General features: G+C 42.5%; 1 protein-coding gene across 2 annotated transcripts in view; it reads left to right on the top strand.

Annotated features, from left to right (window-relative positions):
• Nucleotides 1-2,205: 2,205 nt before the first annotated feature.
• Nucleotides 2,206-19,260, top strand: part of RBM28 (RNA binding motif protein 28) — a 31,241-nt gene continuing 14,186 nt past the window's right edge. The window contains exons 1-11 of one of the 2 annotated variants that reach the window (XM_030308373.2): nucleotides 2,206-2,437; nucleotides 6,361-6,519; nucleotides 6,832-6,926; nucleotides 7,349-7,424; nucleotides 7,896-7,988; nucleotides 9,090-9,161; nucleotides 9,991-10,144; nucleotides 10,307-10,449; nucleotides 12,366-12,438; nucleotides 15,628-15,737; nucleotides 18,321-18,394. In XM_030308373.2, the coding sequence (XP_030164233.1) occupies nucleotides 2,320-2,437; nucleotides 6,361-6,519; nucleotides 6,832-6,926; nucleotides 7,349-7,424; nucleotides 7,896-7,988; nucleotides 9,090-9,161; nucleotides 9,991-10,144; nucleotides 10,307-10,449; nucleotides 12,366-12,438; nucleotides 15,628-15,737; nucleotides 18,321-18,394 (1,167 nt within the window). In that variant the 5' untranslated portion in view covers nucleotides 2,206-2,319. Of the gene's footprint in view, nucleotides 2,438-6,360; nucleotides 6,520-6,831; nucleotides 6,927-7,348; nucleotides 7,425-7,895; nucleotides 7,989-9,089; nucleotides 9,162-9,990; nucleotides 10,145-10,285; nucleotides 10,450-12,365; nucleotides 12,439-15,627; nucleotides 15,738-18,320; nucleotides 18,395-19,260 lie in introns of both variants that reach the window. The other variant, XM_030308372.2, reaches the window with a different exon arrangement.

Genomic DNA, 19,260 nt, shown 5'->3' with positions numbered 1-19,260 from the left:
CTTTAAAACATTTTATTGAATGCTTACAACGTGCTAGGTGCTGAAGAGACAGAGGTGAACGAGGTGGACACCAGCCCGGAACTTACGAACCTGAAGGCCTTTGGGGGAGGGCAGACATTGAAGAACTAATAGCAAGGGCACCTGGGTGGCTCAGTCGGTAGGGCATGTGACTCTTAATCTTGAGATTTTGAGTTCAAGCCCCACGTTGGGTGTAGAGATGACTTAAAAATAAAATATTAAATAAAAGAGCCAATCATATAAATAATTACAATAGCACTAACTACAGCTGTGAGAGGTGCTAAGAACAAGAAGTAAGTGGTATTGTATGAAGGTTTGGCTTGCAAGGGGGAAGGGAACCAGAGGGATGGGGCCTGAGAGAGGCTGGCTGGGAGAGAGCACAGCCCAGGCCTTTCTTCCTTCCTTTCCGGGCTCCTGCACAGTGATGGATGAGAGAGAAGCCAACAATTTATTTCCCCTGGAAGCCACATTGCTGATGTGGTGCAGGGCACCACAATTCCTGCTATTTAATAAAGAACCCTGCGTGTGTCCTGGGTAGATGGATGAGCAAATATTCCTGACTGAAGCACCACGTGGCCTCCCAGATGTGAATGGGTAGGAGGGGAGGGGCTGAGGTTGAGGCTGGAAGCCCGAGATGGGGGGGGGGGGGGGCCAGGTCGGAAACTGGGTATCTGAAATCGATGTCCTCCTTTGGGGACAGAGAAGTCCTCCGCATTGTGAGTGAGTGGCTGCTGCCCCCTGTTGGGCACAGGCACACAGTTTTGTTTTGTTCTCTAAGGATGGTCTGAGTGAGACAACACTCATTTAAAACAGCACTGTAGGGGGGCGCCTGGGTGGCTCAGTCGGTTGGGTTCCCGCTTCGGCTTGAGTCGTGATCCTGCGGTGGTTTGTGGGTTCGAGCCCCGCGTGGAGCTCTGTGCCGACAGCTTGGAGCCTGCTTTGGATTCTGTGTTTCTCTCTTCTCTGTCTCTCAAAAATAAATAAACTTAAAAAAAATAATAATAATAAAACCGCACTGTAGGGGTAGCCCAAAGGGATGTTGGAACAGCCCTCTAAGGGTTCTTTACCCTGTGTATACTGCAGCCAGCACTGGGAAGACTTTCCTATAGCTAGAGCCCTGAAGCTTGCAGTTTAGTTTTTGGGGATAGAATTTTGATTTCTAAACTGGTGAGTGGGTAGAAGAGGAGCAGAAAAGAAGAGGGAGGAATGTGGAATCCCAAACCAACTTTATTTCAATGACCCACCTTACTTCTTTTGTCTATTTGTTTCTGTTTATCCTGGATAGGATTAACCCCACAGCCTTAAAAATCTGTTTTGTATTTGAGTACTTCGTCTCTTGAGTTATGTGTTTAAAAATAACTGGTGTTTTCTTTTGAGCATACACTATTTATTTGGAGCTGGGGCTTCATAAATCTTTTTTTTAAATTTTTTTTAATGTTTATTTATTTTTGAGACAGAGACAGAGCATGAGCGGGGGAGGGGTAGAGAGACAGAGGGAGACACAGAATCCGAAGCAGCTCCAGGCTCTGAGCTGTCAGCACAGAGCCCAGTGTGGGGCTTGAACTCACAAACATGAGAGATCATGACCTGAGCTGAAGTCGGATGCTCAACCGACTGAGCCACCCAGGTGCCCCTAAAGAAAGTATTTATTAAATAGCCAATATATGTAAGGCCTCGAGCAAAAAAACGACTTCCTCTGCCTGCCGTGGTACTTTGGGATCCATAATCCTGGAAGTGAGATTTTAAACTGGGTAGGAGAGGGACGCCTGGGTCGCTCAGTCGGTTGAGAGTCAGACTTCAGCTCAGGTCATGATCTCATGGTTTGTGAGTTCGAGCCCCGTGTAGGGCTCTGTGCTGACAGCTCAGAGCCTGGAGCCTGCTTCCTATTCTGTGTCTCCTCTCTCTCTGCCCTCCCATGCTCACACTCTGTCTCTCTGTCTTAAAAAACAACAACAACAACAACAAAATAAATAAATAAACTGGGTAGGAGCTAGCGATACCTGTTCCCTACAGTAGCCCAGGGTGTAGGGGACGGGGCGAAAGTACTGGGACTAGGGGTGGAGACCCGCTCAAGAAGCTCCGCTACTGGGCGGCACCTTTTTTTTTTTTTTTTTTTTCCCCCTTCATTCCGGAACGTTTTTTCTCCCTTCCCACCATGTTTTCCTCCGGACTCTTTTGAATGACGAGCACTTCCGGAATCTCCGGGCAGGTTGGCGTGGTCGGCCTGCTAAAGCCGGCTCCGTGACTCGCGTGCGCGGGCCTGGTTTGCTTGTGGTCTCGCGCGTTTCGTTTCCCAGCCTCATGGCGGGGCTGACCCTGTTTGTAGGCCGCCTGCCGCCCTCGGCCCGCAGTGAGCAGCTGGAGGAGCTGTTCAGTCAAGTGGGGCCGGTGAAGCAGTGCTTCGTGGTGACTGAGAAAGGTAAGGGGGCGGGGCTGCTGAGGCTAGGGCTGGGGTTCCTGGGAGCGGGATCCCGGCGAGGACATCAGCGAGCCGTAGAATTCTTGACCCGCCCCAATGAGAAGGGAAGGGGGATTGAGCTTCTTTTTTAAACTGACTCGGCTCTGGAAGAGTCCATAGAGGCCCGATTCTGAAAGTCAAGGCATTGCCTGAGGTTTACAAAGCGCTTTCCGTTTAGTATGCGCGCTCACACATGCTGTCTCATTTGGTAACAATGTAATAGTTAACTTTTAATGAACCTTGTTGAGAGTCAACTGAGTGCCAGGCACGGTGCTGAATTCCACTCGTGTTAATCTCGTTTAATTTTCTCAACAGTCTTGGGTGGACAGTCTTAACCTCATTTTACAGACAGGAGTCTGGGGCTTGGGGAAATTTGGTAACTTTAGTTTAAGTTCATACAGCTTCTAAGTAATGGATCCAGAATTTGATCATGAGACCCGAAGCTCCTAACTAGTATGTTATTCATTTACTCATTTATTCAGTAAATATTTTTCAAATGTCTGCTGTGTACTGGGCACTGTTGTAGGTCATTAGGATACAGCAGTGCCCCAAACCAAGCCAAAAAACTTGCTCTTAAGTCTTCAAGATGGAGAAGACAGCCAATAAACAAATAGGCAAAACGTATAGTGATACAGGCGCCTGGGTGGCTCAGTCGGTTAAGCGGCTGACTTTGGCTCAGGTCATGATCTCACTGTTCGAGAGTTCGAGCCCCGAGTTGGGCTCTGTGCTTGGCAGCTCAGAGCTTGGAGCCTGCTTTGGATTCTGGCTCCCTCGCTCTCTGCCTCTGCTGTGCTGTCTCTCTCAAAAATAAATAAACATTAAAATATATATATATGTGTGTGTGTGTGTGTGTATATATATATATATATATATATATATATATAGTGATAATGGTGGTAAATACGAAGGAGAAAAATAAGGATAAGGAGTCTCTGTGTTGGTGAGTGTGTGTGTGGGGATGGTGGGGGGTGAGAAATGACAGTTATCTATAGAGTAGCCAGGGAAGGCCTGCCTGAGATGAAGGAGTGAACATGTGTCTGTCCGGGAGGAGGAGTCTAGGCAGAGGAAACACTAAGCTCAAGGATACTAAAGAGGACTACTCCTGGTGTATTGAAGAAATAGCAGCAAGAACAGGATGACAGAATAAGTGAGTGAAGGTAAGAGAATTAGGAGATGAGATTCTAGGGTACCAGATCATGTAGGACCTATTGCAAAGATTTTGGAGGACTTTGGCTTTTACTCTGATACCAGAAACTACTAGTTTTGGATAGGGAGCAGTAAGTATGATCTGGCTTACATTTTGAAAGATCCTCTGAGGCCGCTCTTGGAGAAAAGGACAAAAGCAGGGAGACCAGACATTAGCCTCTTGCAATCCAGGTAAGAAATACGGTGTGTTGGACCAGGATGGTAGCAGTGGAGGTGGTAAAAAGTGATTGGAATACGGATATTTTCAAAGGTAGAACTGAGAGGATTTGCTGATGGTGAGATGTGGGGTATGAGAAAAAGAGGAGTTAAGTCTGACTCCCAAGATTTTTGGCTTGAGCCACTGGGGATATTTGCTTATTTGTGGAATACTGCTACATGGCTTATACTCTGTGTGCTGCTCATCGCATCACTAGGAGAAAGGGTTGGCATGTATTGGAAGGAGGAAGAATTGTAAGGGTTTTAATTGTAGAAGCATTCCTTCTTCTTAACCTAGACTTCAGGGGACACTTGATAGGCACCTGATGTTAAATTTCACTCCCTTCTAAGTCATCAGTCTGTCTCTGTAAGTGGCTGCTTCTTTGCCTTGCAGCAGAACAACTGGTGGAAACTGGCATTTGGAGGATCCCTGTTTCCCCCCGTGGTATCTGAGTATGTGAGTAGACAGGCTAACTTGTGTGCTAATAATCCTCCATCATTAACTTCTATTTTGTTAGTAACAGAGGTTAGAGTTAGGATTGTCGACATGGCTCTGATTGCTCTACAAGCTATGACACCTGCCTGGTTCTTTGTCATTTTAAGCATAGATATGGGCGAGTGAGAGATGAGAGGGCTCAACAGCAGTGTTTCTTCAACTGCAGATCATTCCTCATTAGTGGGTCTTGAGTGGGTCAATAATTTTTTAAAATAGAGTGTATCTATCTATACTTGGTAAAGGGTTAGTATTCATAAAACTTTTTTGTTTTTGTTTTTAGGATTTTATTTTTAAGTAATCTCTACACCCAGTGTGGGGCTTGAACTTAACAACCCCAAGATCAAGAGTCACACCCTCCACCGGGTGACCTGGCCAGGCATCCCTTTGGTTTTATATAAAAAAGGCGTATGTGTACTGGGTTCTACTATAAGTTACATTCATTACTGTGGTTGTCAAACTGTCCAGTGCTTGGTGGTTCTGTCCCAGGGAAGAACAGACCATCGAATGGGAATTCTCTTTTGTGTCCTCAGAATTTAGACAGAGTATAACCTTACCTTGTATTCTGTGTATGTGATCTAAATCTTAAGAAATACAAAGCTTTATTCCCTGTTTAAAATAGTATGTATTTTTCTGTCCAGATAGGCAAGATGTGTTGGGAAGAGTGTTGTACTTAATGGGATGGGAACAAGGAGTGGGGGTTGGGGGTGGGTGGGATGAGGTCTTAGTAGAGGTGACTTCACCTCTTTAAGATGGGAATAATTGTACAGGATGGTTGTAAAATATGATGCTTTGTGCAAATATGTTGTGAGCACATACTTGTATTTTGGTACTGAACTGCTTTACATTTCAGCTGCTTTGTCTTTGATCAGGAAGAGCCCTGATTTTTCTTGTTCTAATTTTCTGACTTTGAGTGGGCAGGCTTTTGTGAGAAGGAGTCCCAAGAAAAAAGACACCGATCTCCAAATCACAGTATGCTTTCCTAATGCAGTGTCAGCTTGAACCAGTGTATGTGGATCAACATCCTGTGTTTGAGGGCTTCTACCTTGAAGTAGGTTCGAGTGTAGTTCAAAAAGAAGCAGAGCATGTATTTCTTCTTTGGGTCATAGGCGGACTACTTGGTCTGTCTTTTTCCTTTTTGATGCAGTAAATGACTTAACATTTTAGTACGTAAAAATGTTATCAAGAAAAAGCAAACCAGAGAGGGCAAAGGTGGGTTACAGTTTTTATTTGCAACTATTCATCTGGTTGGTCCTAATATTCTTCTCTGTGGCCTTTATATTGGTGGAGTCCCATGGAAAGAACATGGGGCTAGTCATGAGGGATTCATTCAGCTACTAACACTCTGGTGCGTTAGCCAGTTCACTTACTTTCCTCCATCTTAAGTTATTTATTTGGAAAGAAGGGATGATAGTATTCACTTTACCTACCTTAGTGTGGTTCTGAAGATAAAAGTGAGTTAAGAGATTTACAGCTAGTTTGAAAAAGGTTAGATTTGATATTGATTGCTAAGGCTTGGTAATAATGGTAATAGTATCTGCAGGCTCCCAAAGCAATGCTTATTGTTTATTGAGGTTCTTTTGTCAGGGCCTCAGGCATTAATTTCTGATCTGCATAATTATATTGTAGTTTTCAAAGCTGCCATACTTCCCTTTCCCACCTTCTCTGGTGATGTTCCGTTCTATTTGAGGTTGAGTTCTTCACTGGGGATGTAATAGATATCATGGGCCCTCCATATTCTCAAGATGATCAGAAAAGGAAGAAGAAGAGAGGCTAACAGTGAAGGCACCAAATTAGAAGAGGAAGCCTGACAATTTCTGAGCAAAGTGGGGAAGGGGCCACGGATGCCAATCTCATTTTTGTCCCTCCTGAGAATTTTGGCAAACTAATAAATGGGATGGCCTGACAGTATCTGCTAGTTTAGGGCATTGCCAATTTAATGGTTTAGGGCTCTTGGCTTACAGTTCTGTCCCTTTCCCCTACTGTTCAGGAAGTAAGGCATGTCGAGGCTTTGGCTATGTCACTTTTTCTATGCTGGAAGATGTTCAGAGGGCCCTCAAGGAGATTACCACCTTTGAAGGCTGTAAGATCAATGTGACTGTTGCCAAGAAGAAACTGAGGAAGAAGTCCAAGGAAAAGGGGGAAAATGGTGAGTTTCTAGTAACTTAAAGGAATTTTCCCTTAGGGTGACGAAGAAGAGGTGGGTGGTTGGGGGGATAGCTTCTGCTTTGAAAGCTTCCTAAATTTCCCTTTGATGTCCAAAATCATCTAATGTATTTTATTACTCATTTTTGTCTTTTATTTAACTCTAACTTTGGAAATCTGGTGGTCCTGGGTGTTGCCATACTTAGTCCTGTGGGAAATGTCATCTTTTGCTAGTAGCTTCTTTCCTGTGATGTTCTGGGCCTAGAGGTGAGTGGTTTGGGATCACAGACTTATTCTGTTGCCTCTTATTTTTTAGAAAATTCAGAGTCCCCAAAGAAGGAGCTGAAGCCAAAAAATCCCAAAGTGGCTGATAAGAAAGCCAGGTTAATTATTCGGAACCTAAGCTTTAAGGTGAGTGACAGAGAAAACTAACACTACCTGTTCTGAAGGCTGTTGGTGCTCATTGGTTGAACTCTTCGCCAGGATGGTCTAATTGGACATAATTCCTTCTGGGAATGAATCGTAGCCTTGTTGAATACAGAAAATGGGCCTGTATAAATAAGGACTAATTAAGGATAGTAAGTGTGAAGATGCCTTCCTTTTGGGACACTACTGCTGAGATAGGGAGGAGGGAGGAAGAGCTCTTTGATATCTGTCCTCTTTGTCTATTAGGTGCAAAGCAAGATGGCTTCTGTTCAGAGATGTTTTATGTCCTAGTCTCAAAAGTAAAAGAGTAAAAATATTCAAGCTCTTTGTCATGGACTAATTTAATGGTTGATGTTTCATGTTTATTTTCTGTGATAATATCTCTTTTTCTTCACTTTTGGTGTCAGTGTTCAGAAGATGACCTGAGAACGGTGTTTGCTCAATATGGAGCTGTCCTGGAAGTAAGCATCCCCAGGAAGCCAGGTACTAGCACGCCATCATTTGTTGTGAGTTAGATTAAGATGACGTAACATAATGGTCTTTTTCCATTTCACCCTTGAACTAACCACTATTTGAAATAGAAATACAAGGTTCACGTCATACTCTCTGTGAGCCCCAGATGATAGGAGATATATATATATATATATATATATTAGTATCAGGGCACAGTGCTTGACACAGCAAAAACTCAAAAATAGTCCTTATTTCCTGGATGGCATTTTTAGTTAGATTAGAACTGGTTTTAGAAGACAAGTTATAGTTTAGGGAAATGCACTGCTCTCCCCAAGCTTGAGCCAGGGTATACTCAGCAGGAGGACATTAGCTATTGCTTCAGGGCTGACTGGTTGGCAGGACTTGGGCCATCTTTCCAGCCCTGGTTGCTGTAGTGTCCTTCTTGGTGTTTGTTGGCTCCTCACCTGCTGCCTCTAACTTCTTTGTACATCCTGCACACAGATGGAAAGATGCGTGGTTTTGCTTTTGTCCAGTTCAAAAACCTCCTAGAAGCAGGAAAAGCTCTCAAAAGCATGAACATGAAAGAGATAAAAGGTAAGTTTTTTATACCCATACTGTTCACCCAGATATTTCTGGTGTTTGGGTGGAATTAGCACAGTAACCCACTTTCTACATTTTCAAAAGGTGTTTGATTTGTTGAGAGTCTTACTGCTAATATAGAAGCTGTTTTGGTGAAATATTCCTGGTGCTTGATCTTAGGGTTCAACTTGAAAGAACCCATGACATTATTCACTTGTCTTTATTTGGTTATGAGTGTGCATTTAAATCCTTAATGGAAAAAATGTCCCTGAAATAATCACTGATAGATGCTGGTTGCTGTCTAGGGGATGTGGGATTTGCAGATTTCTCCCTCTGTGTCATGATCACTATTCAGCACCTGTGGGCTGTTAAACAGACTGTGAGGCCACTCGGGGTGTTCATTTACCAGGTACTAAAGAAGGGCTTGGCTTAGAGACTTGGTAACTTTCTGTTAATCTTGTGCTTTGGGTATCTTTCACCCAAAATTCTGACAGACTTGGTAACTTCTGTGTAGATTGCAGATTATTCCAGATATTTGTTTTGCCTTTTGCTTAGTCTAACTGGAAACTTGTCTAACTGTAAGCACTGTTCCCATTCTTTCTTTCTTTACTTTTTTACTCTCTCATCCCAGGTGCGGTGGTTGTATAGAAAGGTGAAATAACTGCTTATTGATAAAAAGCTTAAAGTTTAGGGGCACCTGGGTGGCTCAGTCAGTTAAATGTCTGACTTCAGCTCAGGTCATCATCGCATAGTTCTTGAGTTTGAGCCCCGCATTGGGCTCTGTGCTGACAGCCCAGAGCCTGGAGCCTGCTTCGGATTCTGTGTCTCCCTCTCTCTCTGGTCCTCCCCTGCTTGTACTCTATGTTTCTTTTTCTCAAAAATAAACATCACAAAAAAAATAAAAGCTTAAGGTTTAAAAAGGATAGGCTACTCTGAGCTTTATTTTAGGACGAACATTCTCTGAATCGGCAGTTTCTTTGTCTGTTTTGGTTCCATCTTTCTGACTGGTTGGCAGGACTTGGGCCATCTTTGGTGATGTCTTTGATGAATAGGAAGTCATTTATAAGAGATGTTAAAAAGAGGAGGACCTTCTGATGCTACTTTTCTGTCTGACAGGGCGAACAGTGGCTGTGGATTGGGCCGTGGCAAAGGATAAATATAAAAATACACAGTCTGCCTCTGCACCAGGTAAGATGGAGTGGTGGTGGGCAGGAGGGATTGTATGTCCTGAGGTGAGTATGGAAACAACTCTACCTACGGTAAAATTATAAGGGAACCTGCTAGTCTGTCAGAATTTTGGGTGAAAGATACCAAAAGCACAAGATTAACGGAAAGAATGAGACTGAGGATTAAGAAAAACTCTGAATTCTACAGGCTCAGAAATGAGCGTAGAGCTGTTTATTGATTCGTGTTGTGCCATCTGGTGATCTAGTCTCAAAACATAGGATCATTTGAATCTAAGCCCACCCCTGGGTGTGAACGTGAGTGAGGAGTGGGGCCTGAGTTCATTTTCCCCTCTGCTGGCTCTCTTTTCCCAACTTCTCATAATAGAGGGTGATAGAATATTATGAATAGGGAGACTTACAACTTAAGTTTTACTTAGAAAACAGTTGGCTTTTAAGCCACCAGGAGCTCAGAGAACAGAACTCACCGAGATTAAAGTTGATGCCTGGGCTCCACGGTGAGCACCCTGCCGGCTGTGGTGCACGATGGCAGGCTGTTTGTGGAGTCTCAGTGGCTGCTTTTCTCCTTCTGAGTCTGATTTTCCCTCAGGCTTCTGATGAATGGGACAGGCTTCCAGGCAGTCTTTGTGATGAGGGGTTCTTGTTGTTGTTTTAGCTTTTTTCCCTCATGCTTTCTCTCATATACAGTAAGAAAAATACTGGGGGAAAATGGCACTTAAGGTCCTAGCCCTAGTCCCGAGGAACTAGGAACTTGGGGTGTTAGTTACTCTTGTCCAAATAACCTTGTTTTGGATACTAAGTGAATTCCTGATTTTCTTTACTTCCATGTGTAGGTGAGAAGAGGCTTGGACCTAAACATCAGGAATTAAGTAAAGAGAATGGCAGGGAAGAAGAGGATGGTACAGAAGAGGAAGAAGAGGAGGAGGAGGAGGAGGGGGAGGACAATAAAGAAGCAAGGGTGACCAAGCCTACACAAATTCCAAAGAAGTAAGCAGCTCAGCTCGTTGGAGATAATGGAGGAAGATTTAGGATGGTCTCTGGGAGGAGCATGATGTCTTCCCTGCCCCCCTCACCGCAGTGGTGACGCGTGTCATGAAGTTGGATAGGATTAGATCCTAACCCTGTCAGTTCTGAACTGTGCCATTGCAGAGCCATCAAGAAGGCCCCAACTGTAGAGAGCAGCGAGGAGGATCATTCTGACGAGGACAGCGACCCGGAGGAAAGCGATAGCGTCGATGATGGAGACGAACTGGCTCAGAGTGACACCGACAGTGAACAGCAAGAGGATGAAGGTTTGCCTGGGATCTTTGTAGGCGACTTTGCACTGAAAATCAGTTACCGAGGGGCGCCTGGGTGGCTCAATTGGTTAAGTGTCCGACTTGGGCTCGGGTCACGATCCCATGGTCCTTGAGTTCAAGCCCCGCGTCAGGCTCTGTGCTGACAGCTCAGGGGCCTGGAGCCTGCTTTGGATTCTGTCTTCCTCTCTCTGCCTCTGCCTCACGCTTTGTCTCTCACTCTCTCTCAAAAATAAACATTAAAAAAAAATTTTTTTTTGATAAAGTGAAATCAGTCACTGAGAAACGTGCAGCAGTTCGGCACAGGCCTCTTTTTAAATAGGATCCTAACTTATGTTCTGTCAGATGTGCTAAAAAGGATACCTGATAATCCTTCTAAAGGTTCTTGTTTTGATTTTTAAATACGTTTGGCATGATGTTTGAGGGTGAAGATTCCCAGGGAACTTAAAACCTGGCTTAATGCTGAGGTACTCCGTCTCTTGCTTATCCAAGGTGAGTGAATAACTGGATCAGCAGGATATTGTGTCCTAACACTGAGGTGGATTTTAGACAACTTTTAGGAGTTAAGATGGGGATAAAGGGCCTCTTGGGGCATTTTGTAAAACTGTAATCAAACCCTGTTGGTACCTTTATAAAGAATGTTGGGTGAAACTCAACTTGTTTATTGAAGGAGGACAGGTCATTACGGAATAAGGCATGGCCAATAACTGGTTCCTTAGGTTAAGTCTGGCATATTGGTTTGGCCATATAAAAAATTGAGGAAATAAGCTTTTTCCATGAGGAGAGAATGGTAGACACCTTAGAATCAAAGAAGCTTGTATACTGAGGGGACTATGAGACCTTGCATTCAAACAGCCATGTTCATCTATCTCGTACCATTCTTTACCTTGAAAAAATTACTGGGCCAATACATAATGCAGAAAATTAAAAAAGAAAGTGCAGAAGAGTGTAACATAGAAAGTAAAATGTTCTTGGGACACCTGGGTGGCTCAGTTGGGTGAGCATCCGACTCTTGATTTCAGCTCGAGTCATCATCCCAGGGTCGTGGGATTGAGCCCCACGTTGGGCTCTATGTTGAGTGTGCAGCCTGCTTGAAGTTCTCTCTCTCCCTCTCCCCCTCTCTCACCCCTTCTCTCCCACTCTCTCCCTCTCCTCCTCTCCTCCCGTTCCCTCTCTTTCTCTCTCCCTCTCCCCCTCTCTCCTCTCCTTCTCCCTCAACCCCTCTCCCCCTCTCCCTGTCCCCTTGTCCCTCTCTTCCTCCCTCTGTCCCTCCTCCACTCATGCATATGCTCTCTCGCTCAAATTGAAAAAAAGTTTCTCACCAATCCCCCAAGAGTCCCTCAGAGTAACCACTGTTGTTTCTTTCACATTGTTTCAGAAGTTTTCTATGTATATGTAAGCATATATGCCTATTTTTAAAATCAGTGAGTCTCCCTTGTACCCAGCCACTTAGGGCCCCTCTCCGGAGACACCCAATATTAAATGTTTCTTGTGTATCTATTTAATACCTTTGTAAGGAAAAATGTGTGTGAGCACGCACGTCCAATATAGTGTGTCCTTGTGTATGTGAATGTGTATTTTTTTCTCTTCAAATATTCTAAATGTTTATACAGTCACGATAGTATGTATGAATGTCTTTTTCCCCACACCCTTACCACATTGGATTTCATTAGTTTTTTTGGTTTCTGCTAATCTGTTGGAATGAAAAATAGCATCTTATTTCTTGTGCTATGAGAGTAAGTTTGAGCATCTTTTCAAGTGTTTTGTTGTATATTCTTTGTTCACTTTTAACTAGATTTTTTCTTATTCGTTTATGCAAGATTTTTATATATCTGTGGAGTAACCCCTTGTCATGTGGGTGGCACTAAGTCTTTTTCAGTTTGTTGTGTTTTTTGTTTTTTTTTTTACTTTAGATGTACAAGTCTCAAAGAAAAAGAAGAGGAAGTTACCCTCTGATGTGAATGAAGGGAAGACCGTTTTTATCAGGTATGCTTTTGTACCTTGAGAACTGCTGTTTATGTTGTCTGCACAGATTTTTTTTCTTCCTTCCTTCCTTCCTTCCTTCCTTCCTTCCTTCCTTCCTGCCTTCCTGCCTTCCTGCCTTCCTGCCTTCCTGCCTTCCTGCCTTCCTGCCTTTCTTCCCTTTCTGTCTCTGTCTCTCCATTTTTTTTTAAATGGAGTAATTTTTGAGTAATTTTTTATTTTTGAGTAATCTCTACACCCACTGTGGGGCTTGAACGCACAACCCTGAGATCAAGGGTTGCATGGTCTACCAACTGAGCCAGCCAGGTGCCCCACTCTTTTTTTTTTTTTTTCTTTTTGTACTAGTTCTTCTAGGTAAGCCAGAAAATCAGATGCCTCTAAGACCGTTAATATATCGGGCCCTAGGAATATAGCCAACAGTGAGAATTTATGAGAACCAGAACTATATACAGAAGATAAATAGATAAATAGCAGGGATCTTCATATTTTATCCTCATTTACATTTCATTCTTTGTAATTTGGGTAGCATCATTTGGAACAAATCAATTCTTCAGCTGTTAGAAACATTTTGCTTCTGGCCTTTGTTTTAGGGGAAGTACTGGGGAGAGGTGACATCACTTGTCTCCAGTAATTTCTGTCTTCTTGCCAACTCACCTTTATCCAGAATAGAATAAGGCATCCCGTCTGTTTCCAGGGAAACTTAAGGAGGGAGTCAGGTGGAAATAGATTTTATTTTATGTTGTCATTGCCGTTTTAGTCTGTGGTAGATTGGCCTTTTCACAGAGTCAGGCTGTCTTCAGTATACCTCAGGCATGCCTTCTTGTCTTTTCTTAAGTGCCAATGTACTAGGGCTGTTTGGGTCATATTTTAAAGATGTGTATTCTTTCTGCCTGTAAAGTCTTTTTTTTTTTTTTTTTTTAAATTTTATTTATTTTGAGATAGGGTGTGTGGCGTGCGGGGGAGGGGCAAAGAGAGGGAGAGAGAGCGAGAATCCCAAGCAGGCTCCGCACTGTCAGCACAGAGCCCGATGTGGGGCTCATGAGATCGTGACCTGAGCCGAAGTTGGACGCATACCCAACTGAGCCACCCAGGAGCTCCTTCCTGTAGTCTTTTAAGATTGTTTTTATACACAAGTAATTTGTGCTTATTGTGGGAAATTGAGGAAATAAGTGAGCAAAAACACACCCAAAAATATTAACCTTAATTATTACTCAGAGAACACCCACACACATGCCCACATCATAGCTATTTATAAAGGTGGGTTTAACCTATAGAAGCCATGCTGTAGCCCATTTTCTGCCTTAACACAGTGTCTCTCCATAGTTGTTTTTACTGTTTGGAATTGGCCATATAAATAATTTTGTGTTTGTAGAGGATTCTGTCTGATAGGAAGGAAGAACTGTCACACTTAAGAGCCTGTGACCTCAATCCCAAGGATACCATTTCTTAACATTCCTACATCTTTTAATTAATAAAAAACTGAGGGGGGCACCTGGTGGCTCAGTCGGTTAAGCGGCTGACGTCGGCTCAGGTCATGATCTCGCGGTCCGTGAGTTCGAGCCCCGTGTTGGGCTCTGTGCTGACAGCTCAGAGCCTGGAGCCTGTTTCAGATTCTGTGTCTCCCTCTCTCTGACCCTCCTCTGTTCATGCTCTGTCTCTCCCTGTCTCAAAAATAAATAACACGTTAAAAAAAAAATTTTTTTTTAAAAAAAAACACAAAACTGAGGAAAGTTAAGAGGTGGGAGAGAGAAAACTACCCATAATGCAAATTAGAAAAAATAACGTGGCTAGGATATGTCTTATTGCAGAACATCATTTTTTTGTCTCGATTACTTCATAAGATGGAATTGTTTATGGGGTTGTTAACTGAGTCTAAGAGAAGTAAAATTATAGATATTTATTTGGGACTGTTTGTTTGTTTTTACCCTGGAAGGATGTTCATAGCTGGGAAAATGAAGGATCCTTAGAATGTATTGAAATTTAGTAGAACAAAATCTTCCAACACTTTTTAATTACATCAAGAGAAATACTTATTCTTCGTTAAAAAAAAAATTAAAAAAAAAAAAAAAAAAGGGGGCACCTGGGTGGCTCAGTCGGTTAAGCGTCCGACTTCAGCTCAGGTCACGATCTCGCAGTCCGCGAGTTCGAGCCCCGTGTTGGGCTCTGGGCTGATGGCTCAGAGCCTGGAGCCTGCTTCCGATTCTGTGTCTCCCTCTCTCTCGGCCCCTCCCCCGTTCATGCTCTGTCTCTCTCTGTCTCAAAAATAAATAAATGTTAAAAAAAAAAAAATTAAAAAAAAAAAAGAAATACTTATTCTTTTCTTGTTTTGCATGTAGCTAGTAAACTTTTCCATGTTTTGCTTTTGAGTTATTATTTGAAGGATTTTGTTTGTTTGTTGTTTTTTGTTTTTAGGATTTTTCTGACTTTTATATAGTTTTAACTGAAACCTAGTTTTCACAGCAGTGCAAGGGGGGAAGTGAGTAATTGAGAGAGCTAGATACACACACGTGTATCTTGACTTTTCTTATTAGCCTGCTCTTTTGGTTGTAGTAAGAGAAACTAATTTTGGTCAATTTAAGTGAAAAAGTCTGTTTGTTGGATGAACATGGGTGGCTCACAGAATCAAAGGTGTCAAAAAAACAAACCTTAAGGAGATGAAAATCTGGGATGTTTGGGGCCCTAGTTGTAGGAGGCTGGGGTTTTTTTCTCTGGGGACACTGCCTTTTTTTTTTATTCCTTCTTAAGGTATAACATATATTCTGTAAAGTGCATTAATCTAGGCGTACAGTGCAGTGACATTTTTCATACATATATGTCCATGTAACCACCACCCAGATCAATCTATAGAATATTTTCAGATTTTAGCTTCCCAGGAGTTTCCTTTGGGTTGAGTACTACTATTTTGAAATGAATCTACATCTTCGCTCTGGTCTTTTTATATGCCTGTTCAAGTTTTAAATTCCTGGGGGAGAGAATCTGATGGACGCAGAAAGGCCAGTCAATAATGGCTGAGGGACAGAATCACACAGCAGAGGCTAGGCTGGTGGAGGCCGCCCCTGTGCATTGGTGCTATTCCCGAACAAGAGAGGGTGGCCGTGAGCAAGAGTGCCACTTCAGTTGGTGTCTTACCTTGTACTAGAACATAGGATCTCACTTTTGTAATTGGCTTTTCTTGTGACCTGTCTTCCATAGAAACCTGTCTTTTGACTCAGAGGAAGAAGAACTCGGGGAGCTCCTCCAGCAATTTGGAGATCTCAAATACGTCCGTGTTGTCTTACATCCAGACACAGAGCATTCTAAAGGTATTTGCTGTCAGCTTGGCAGGTCCTAAAAAGGTTGAGACTGCTGCCATGGGCACTGACTAGGTTACATGAAAGCACAACGTGTGCCATTCTGAGGGGTCTACGGTCCACCCAGCCCGGGTTTCTGTGGCCCATAGAAGCACCAAGGACATTCTGAGGTTGTCTTCTAAGATATCACACTCAGCATCTTTAATGGTGCTGCCAGCCACAATTTTGTCTAAGCTTTTTAAGCCCTTGCTTATTTACTTTAGGGTAATGAATTCCATTTGTTGTTCTCCTTTGAATTTCAAATGTGATAGCATCTCATGGGTATTAATCATTCCACATTGCTTGAAATTACTGGGATCTTTTTCAGTTGCTTTTGTTAGAGATGGAAGCTAACAGAAATTTTGTTGCAGCAGCAATAGTCAGAAGGAAAACTGTGTATAGCAGGACTGCTGCCTTAGATTTTTTTCCTGAAGCTATTTCCTTTGAACTTTAAGGATTGGCCACAATTCCTTTTAGTATACTGTTGTTAGGTAAGCAGCATCTTTACAGCCTATTCACGATCTTTGATTTCATCAACTGCAATCATTCTCCTAAAGCAGTGAGTTCTTAATTCATTCTGATTCTTGATTCCTTTGAGATCTAGCAAAAGCTATGAACCCTCTCTCCAGAAAAATGCCACTTCTGAGGGTTTGTGGGCTCTCTGGAATCTACTCAAGGATTCACAGAACCTCTATTCTAAACCTTACTTTCCAAATTGATGAAACCTGATTGGTTTTGGTTTTTGCTTAGCCAAAAAGATATAAATAGGGCAGTATGATGGAAAGAAAACTGAACTGCTTCCTGGAGATTAGGGATCTAATTGTAGCTGAGCCATAGACCAGCTGGGTGATTTTTGGCAAATTGTTTAACCACTGCGGGCTTCATTTTCTTATCTGTAAAATGAATGGGTTCAACTAGAGTAATCACTTAAGGTGCTTTCAACCCTTAATATTCAACTATACTTCTTGGACCTTCTCCATTTCCAGTATGTTTTTCTAAAAACAGATGACTAGAATTGCATAGAATGTTCCAAGTACTGTAGGATATTGCTTTATTTTGATGATATCTTTTGTTTCTTTTTGAGTGCAGTAGTGTATTGGGTTGGTATTTTCAGAATGTGGTCGATACTTAACTTGCTCAGTCTCTTTCTTGGTCTATTAATATTAGCTCAGAGTTAATAATCTTAGCATAGTTTTCATTATTTTTTTAACGTGTTGTCTTTTTCTAGCTCATACTAAATTTTTTTGCCTACTCACACAGCCTTGGCCTCCTCCTACCATTTATCTCTGTCAGCATGCCATTTTGCTGTCTAGGAGAGCTAAAAATTTAGACTTTAGGAAAGTGTTAAGTCTAAACCCAATACTGACCCTGGGAATTCCAGTAATAAAATTCTTACCCATTCAGAGAGAAGTACACATTTTCTTCATATTGGATGAATAAGCTATTCTGCCTATTAGAAACATTTTCCTCCATCTTCCTTTCTTTGTTTCTGTATCGTTCGTTTCTTCTATTGAGTGTCTGTTAATGCCAGACACTATGATAGGTGCTAGCAATATAGAAACAGCCAAGAAACATGGGCCTTACTCCTGAGACACTCATTCTGTTTGAGATAATGCCACCTGACCAGTGCTGTAATAGAGAGATGTGATTGGAGGACTGAGGGGGACGAGGGTGGGGGGTACTTGGCTCTGCCTGGAGGAGGCAGGGAAGACCTCACCTAGATGGTGACTTTTGGGTCGGCCTGCCACATGTGTTGTGTCAGTCTGCTGCCATTCATTCTTATAGGGGACAAAAGATCAATCAGTGCCCCAGTAGCTCTAGGAAGTTTGACATTTTTTTCATATATGAGGGAATATTTAAATTTGTATGAAGGAATACTAGCAAAATATTATGAGACTTGTATTTCTTTTTTGGAGTCTACTATAAGGTGAACTTTTTTTCTTTGCTTATAAAAACTGCTTTTTATCAGTAGCAGAAATTAGGATGGGTTGATTGGCCCTGAGTCTAACCAGTCAGAGGTGTGCCTTTGCAAATTCTAGAGTATGAGTCAGGAATTGAGCTTATGGCTTTCTGGTTCACTGCTGTATTCATGCGATAGAGGCCAGGGACTTTGACTGCAAGAAGTAAGTCTGCCCATATCTGATGTCTCCCACGTAGCTTTGATGACAGTGAGATATGTAATTAATTTCAGGTTAAGTGGTTCCTGCCTCATTTTTTACTCCTCTAAAAGGCAAGTAGTAAGTGATGCTGAATCGAGTGGAATTTCTCTACCATATCTTGTGGCTTTTTCTTACTAAGGAGAGCGATGGTGAGACTGAAGTTCTAAGAAGCATTGGAAAAGATGATGAAGTAATAGTAAAATTTCATGATAAGCACCTGTCCTATTTTGTCTGCCTTTGAACCTTCAGTGCCCGACACGGTGCCTGTCTCGTAGCACCCTAACAAGATGGGAGTCTTGTCCACTTCGTCTCAGGCTGCCGCCATGTGTGGTGTTATCTTTGGCACCCTGGTGGGCCAGGGGAGTTTGGCATGTCACTTAATTTTGTCTCTTTGCAGGTTGTGCATTTGCCCAGTTCATGACTCAAGAAGCAGCGCAGAAATGCCTTGAAGCTGCTTCTCCAGAGACTGAGGTAAGGAGGACATTTCTTTTACTCCATAATTTAGGGGATAATGGCTCCAAAGGCCAGAGTCTGCTGTTCACATACAGCTTGATGATTACTGTCAATAATGTAATAAGATAAGGCCAACACTTACTGAGAACTTAGTGTGTGTTAGACACTGAGCTTTATATGTGTTACCTTATTTAATCCTTGTATCACTTCTACGGGGGTATGTAACGTAAGTAAAATTATTATACCTATTTTATAAGTAAGGAAACAGGTTAAAAATGTATCTAATGTTTATTGATTACTGTCTGTACGTCAGCCTCTATCCTAGGCTGATGGGACAAGAAGGGATTAAGGTCATCTATGAAGTGGAGTAAATGAGAGAAAATGTATGTGTGATGGAGAATTTTTCTGTGTGTTCTATAGCCCAGTATAAATTGTTCTGAGATAAATTATCCTGTATTGCCATTATCTCTTAAATTCTCTTAAATAGAGTTAACACTACCATTTTGTTAGCTTTCTTTAGAATTTAAAGATCGTTTTCTTTAATTCGGGCCTATTTTGGTACTAATCAACTCCTATAAAATAAATTACTGCTAACTGCCCTAAGTGTACACGTGGCTTTTTTTTTTTTTTTTTTTTTTAAATTAAGTAGGCTCCACACCCACCGTGGGGCTTGAACTCACAGCCCTGCAATCAAGAGTCGCATGCTCTACCGACCGTGCCAGCCAGGCACCCCTACATGTGGCCTTTTGCACAGCTATACTAAGTATTAGACTCAGTGGTCCACCTGCACCCGCCTGGGCTAAAACATCCTAGGGGTTGGGTTCCACAGCATAATTGGGGTTTGCTGTTTTCCCTTTCCTTGGCATTCCTTGTTAGGTGCTTAA

Source organism: Lynx canadensis, chromosome A2 (assembly GCF_007474595.2).
Source record: "Lynx canadensis isolate LIC74 chromosome A2, mLynCan4.pri.v2, whole genome shotgun sequence".
Lineage (NCBI taxonomy): Eukaryota > Metazoa > Chordata > Mammalia > Carnivora > Felidae > Lynx > Lynx canadensis.
This window is presented reverse-complemented; position numbering and strand designations above follow the sequence as displayed.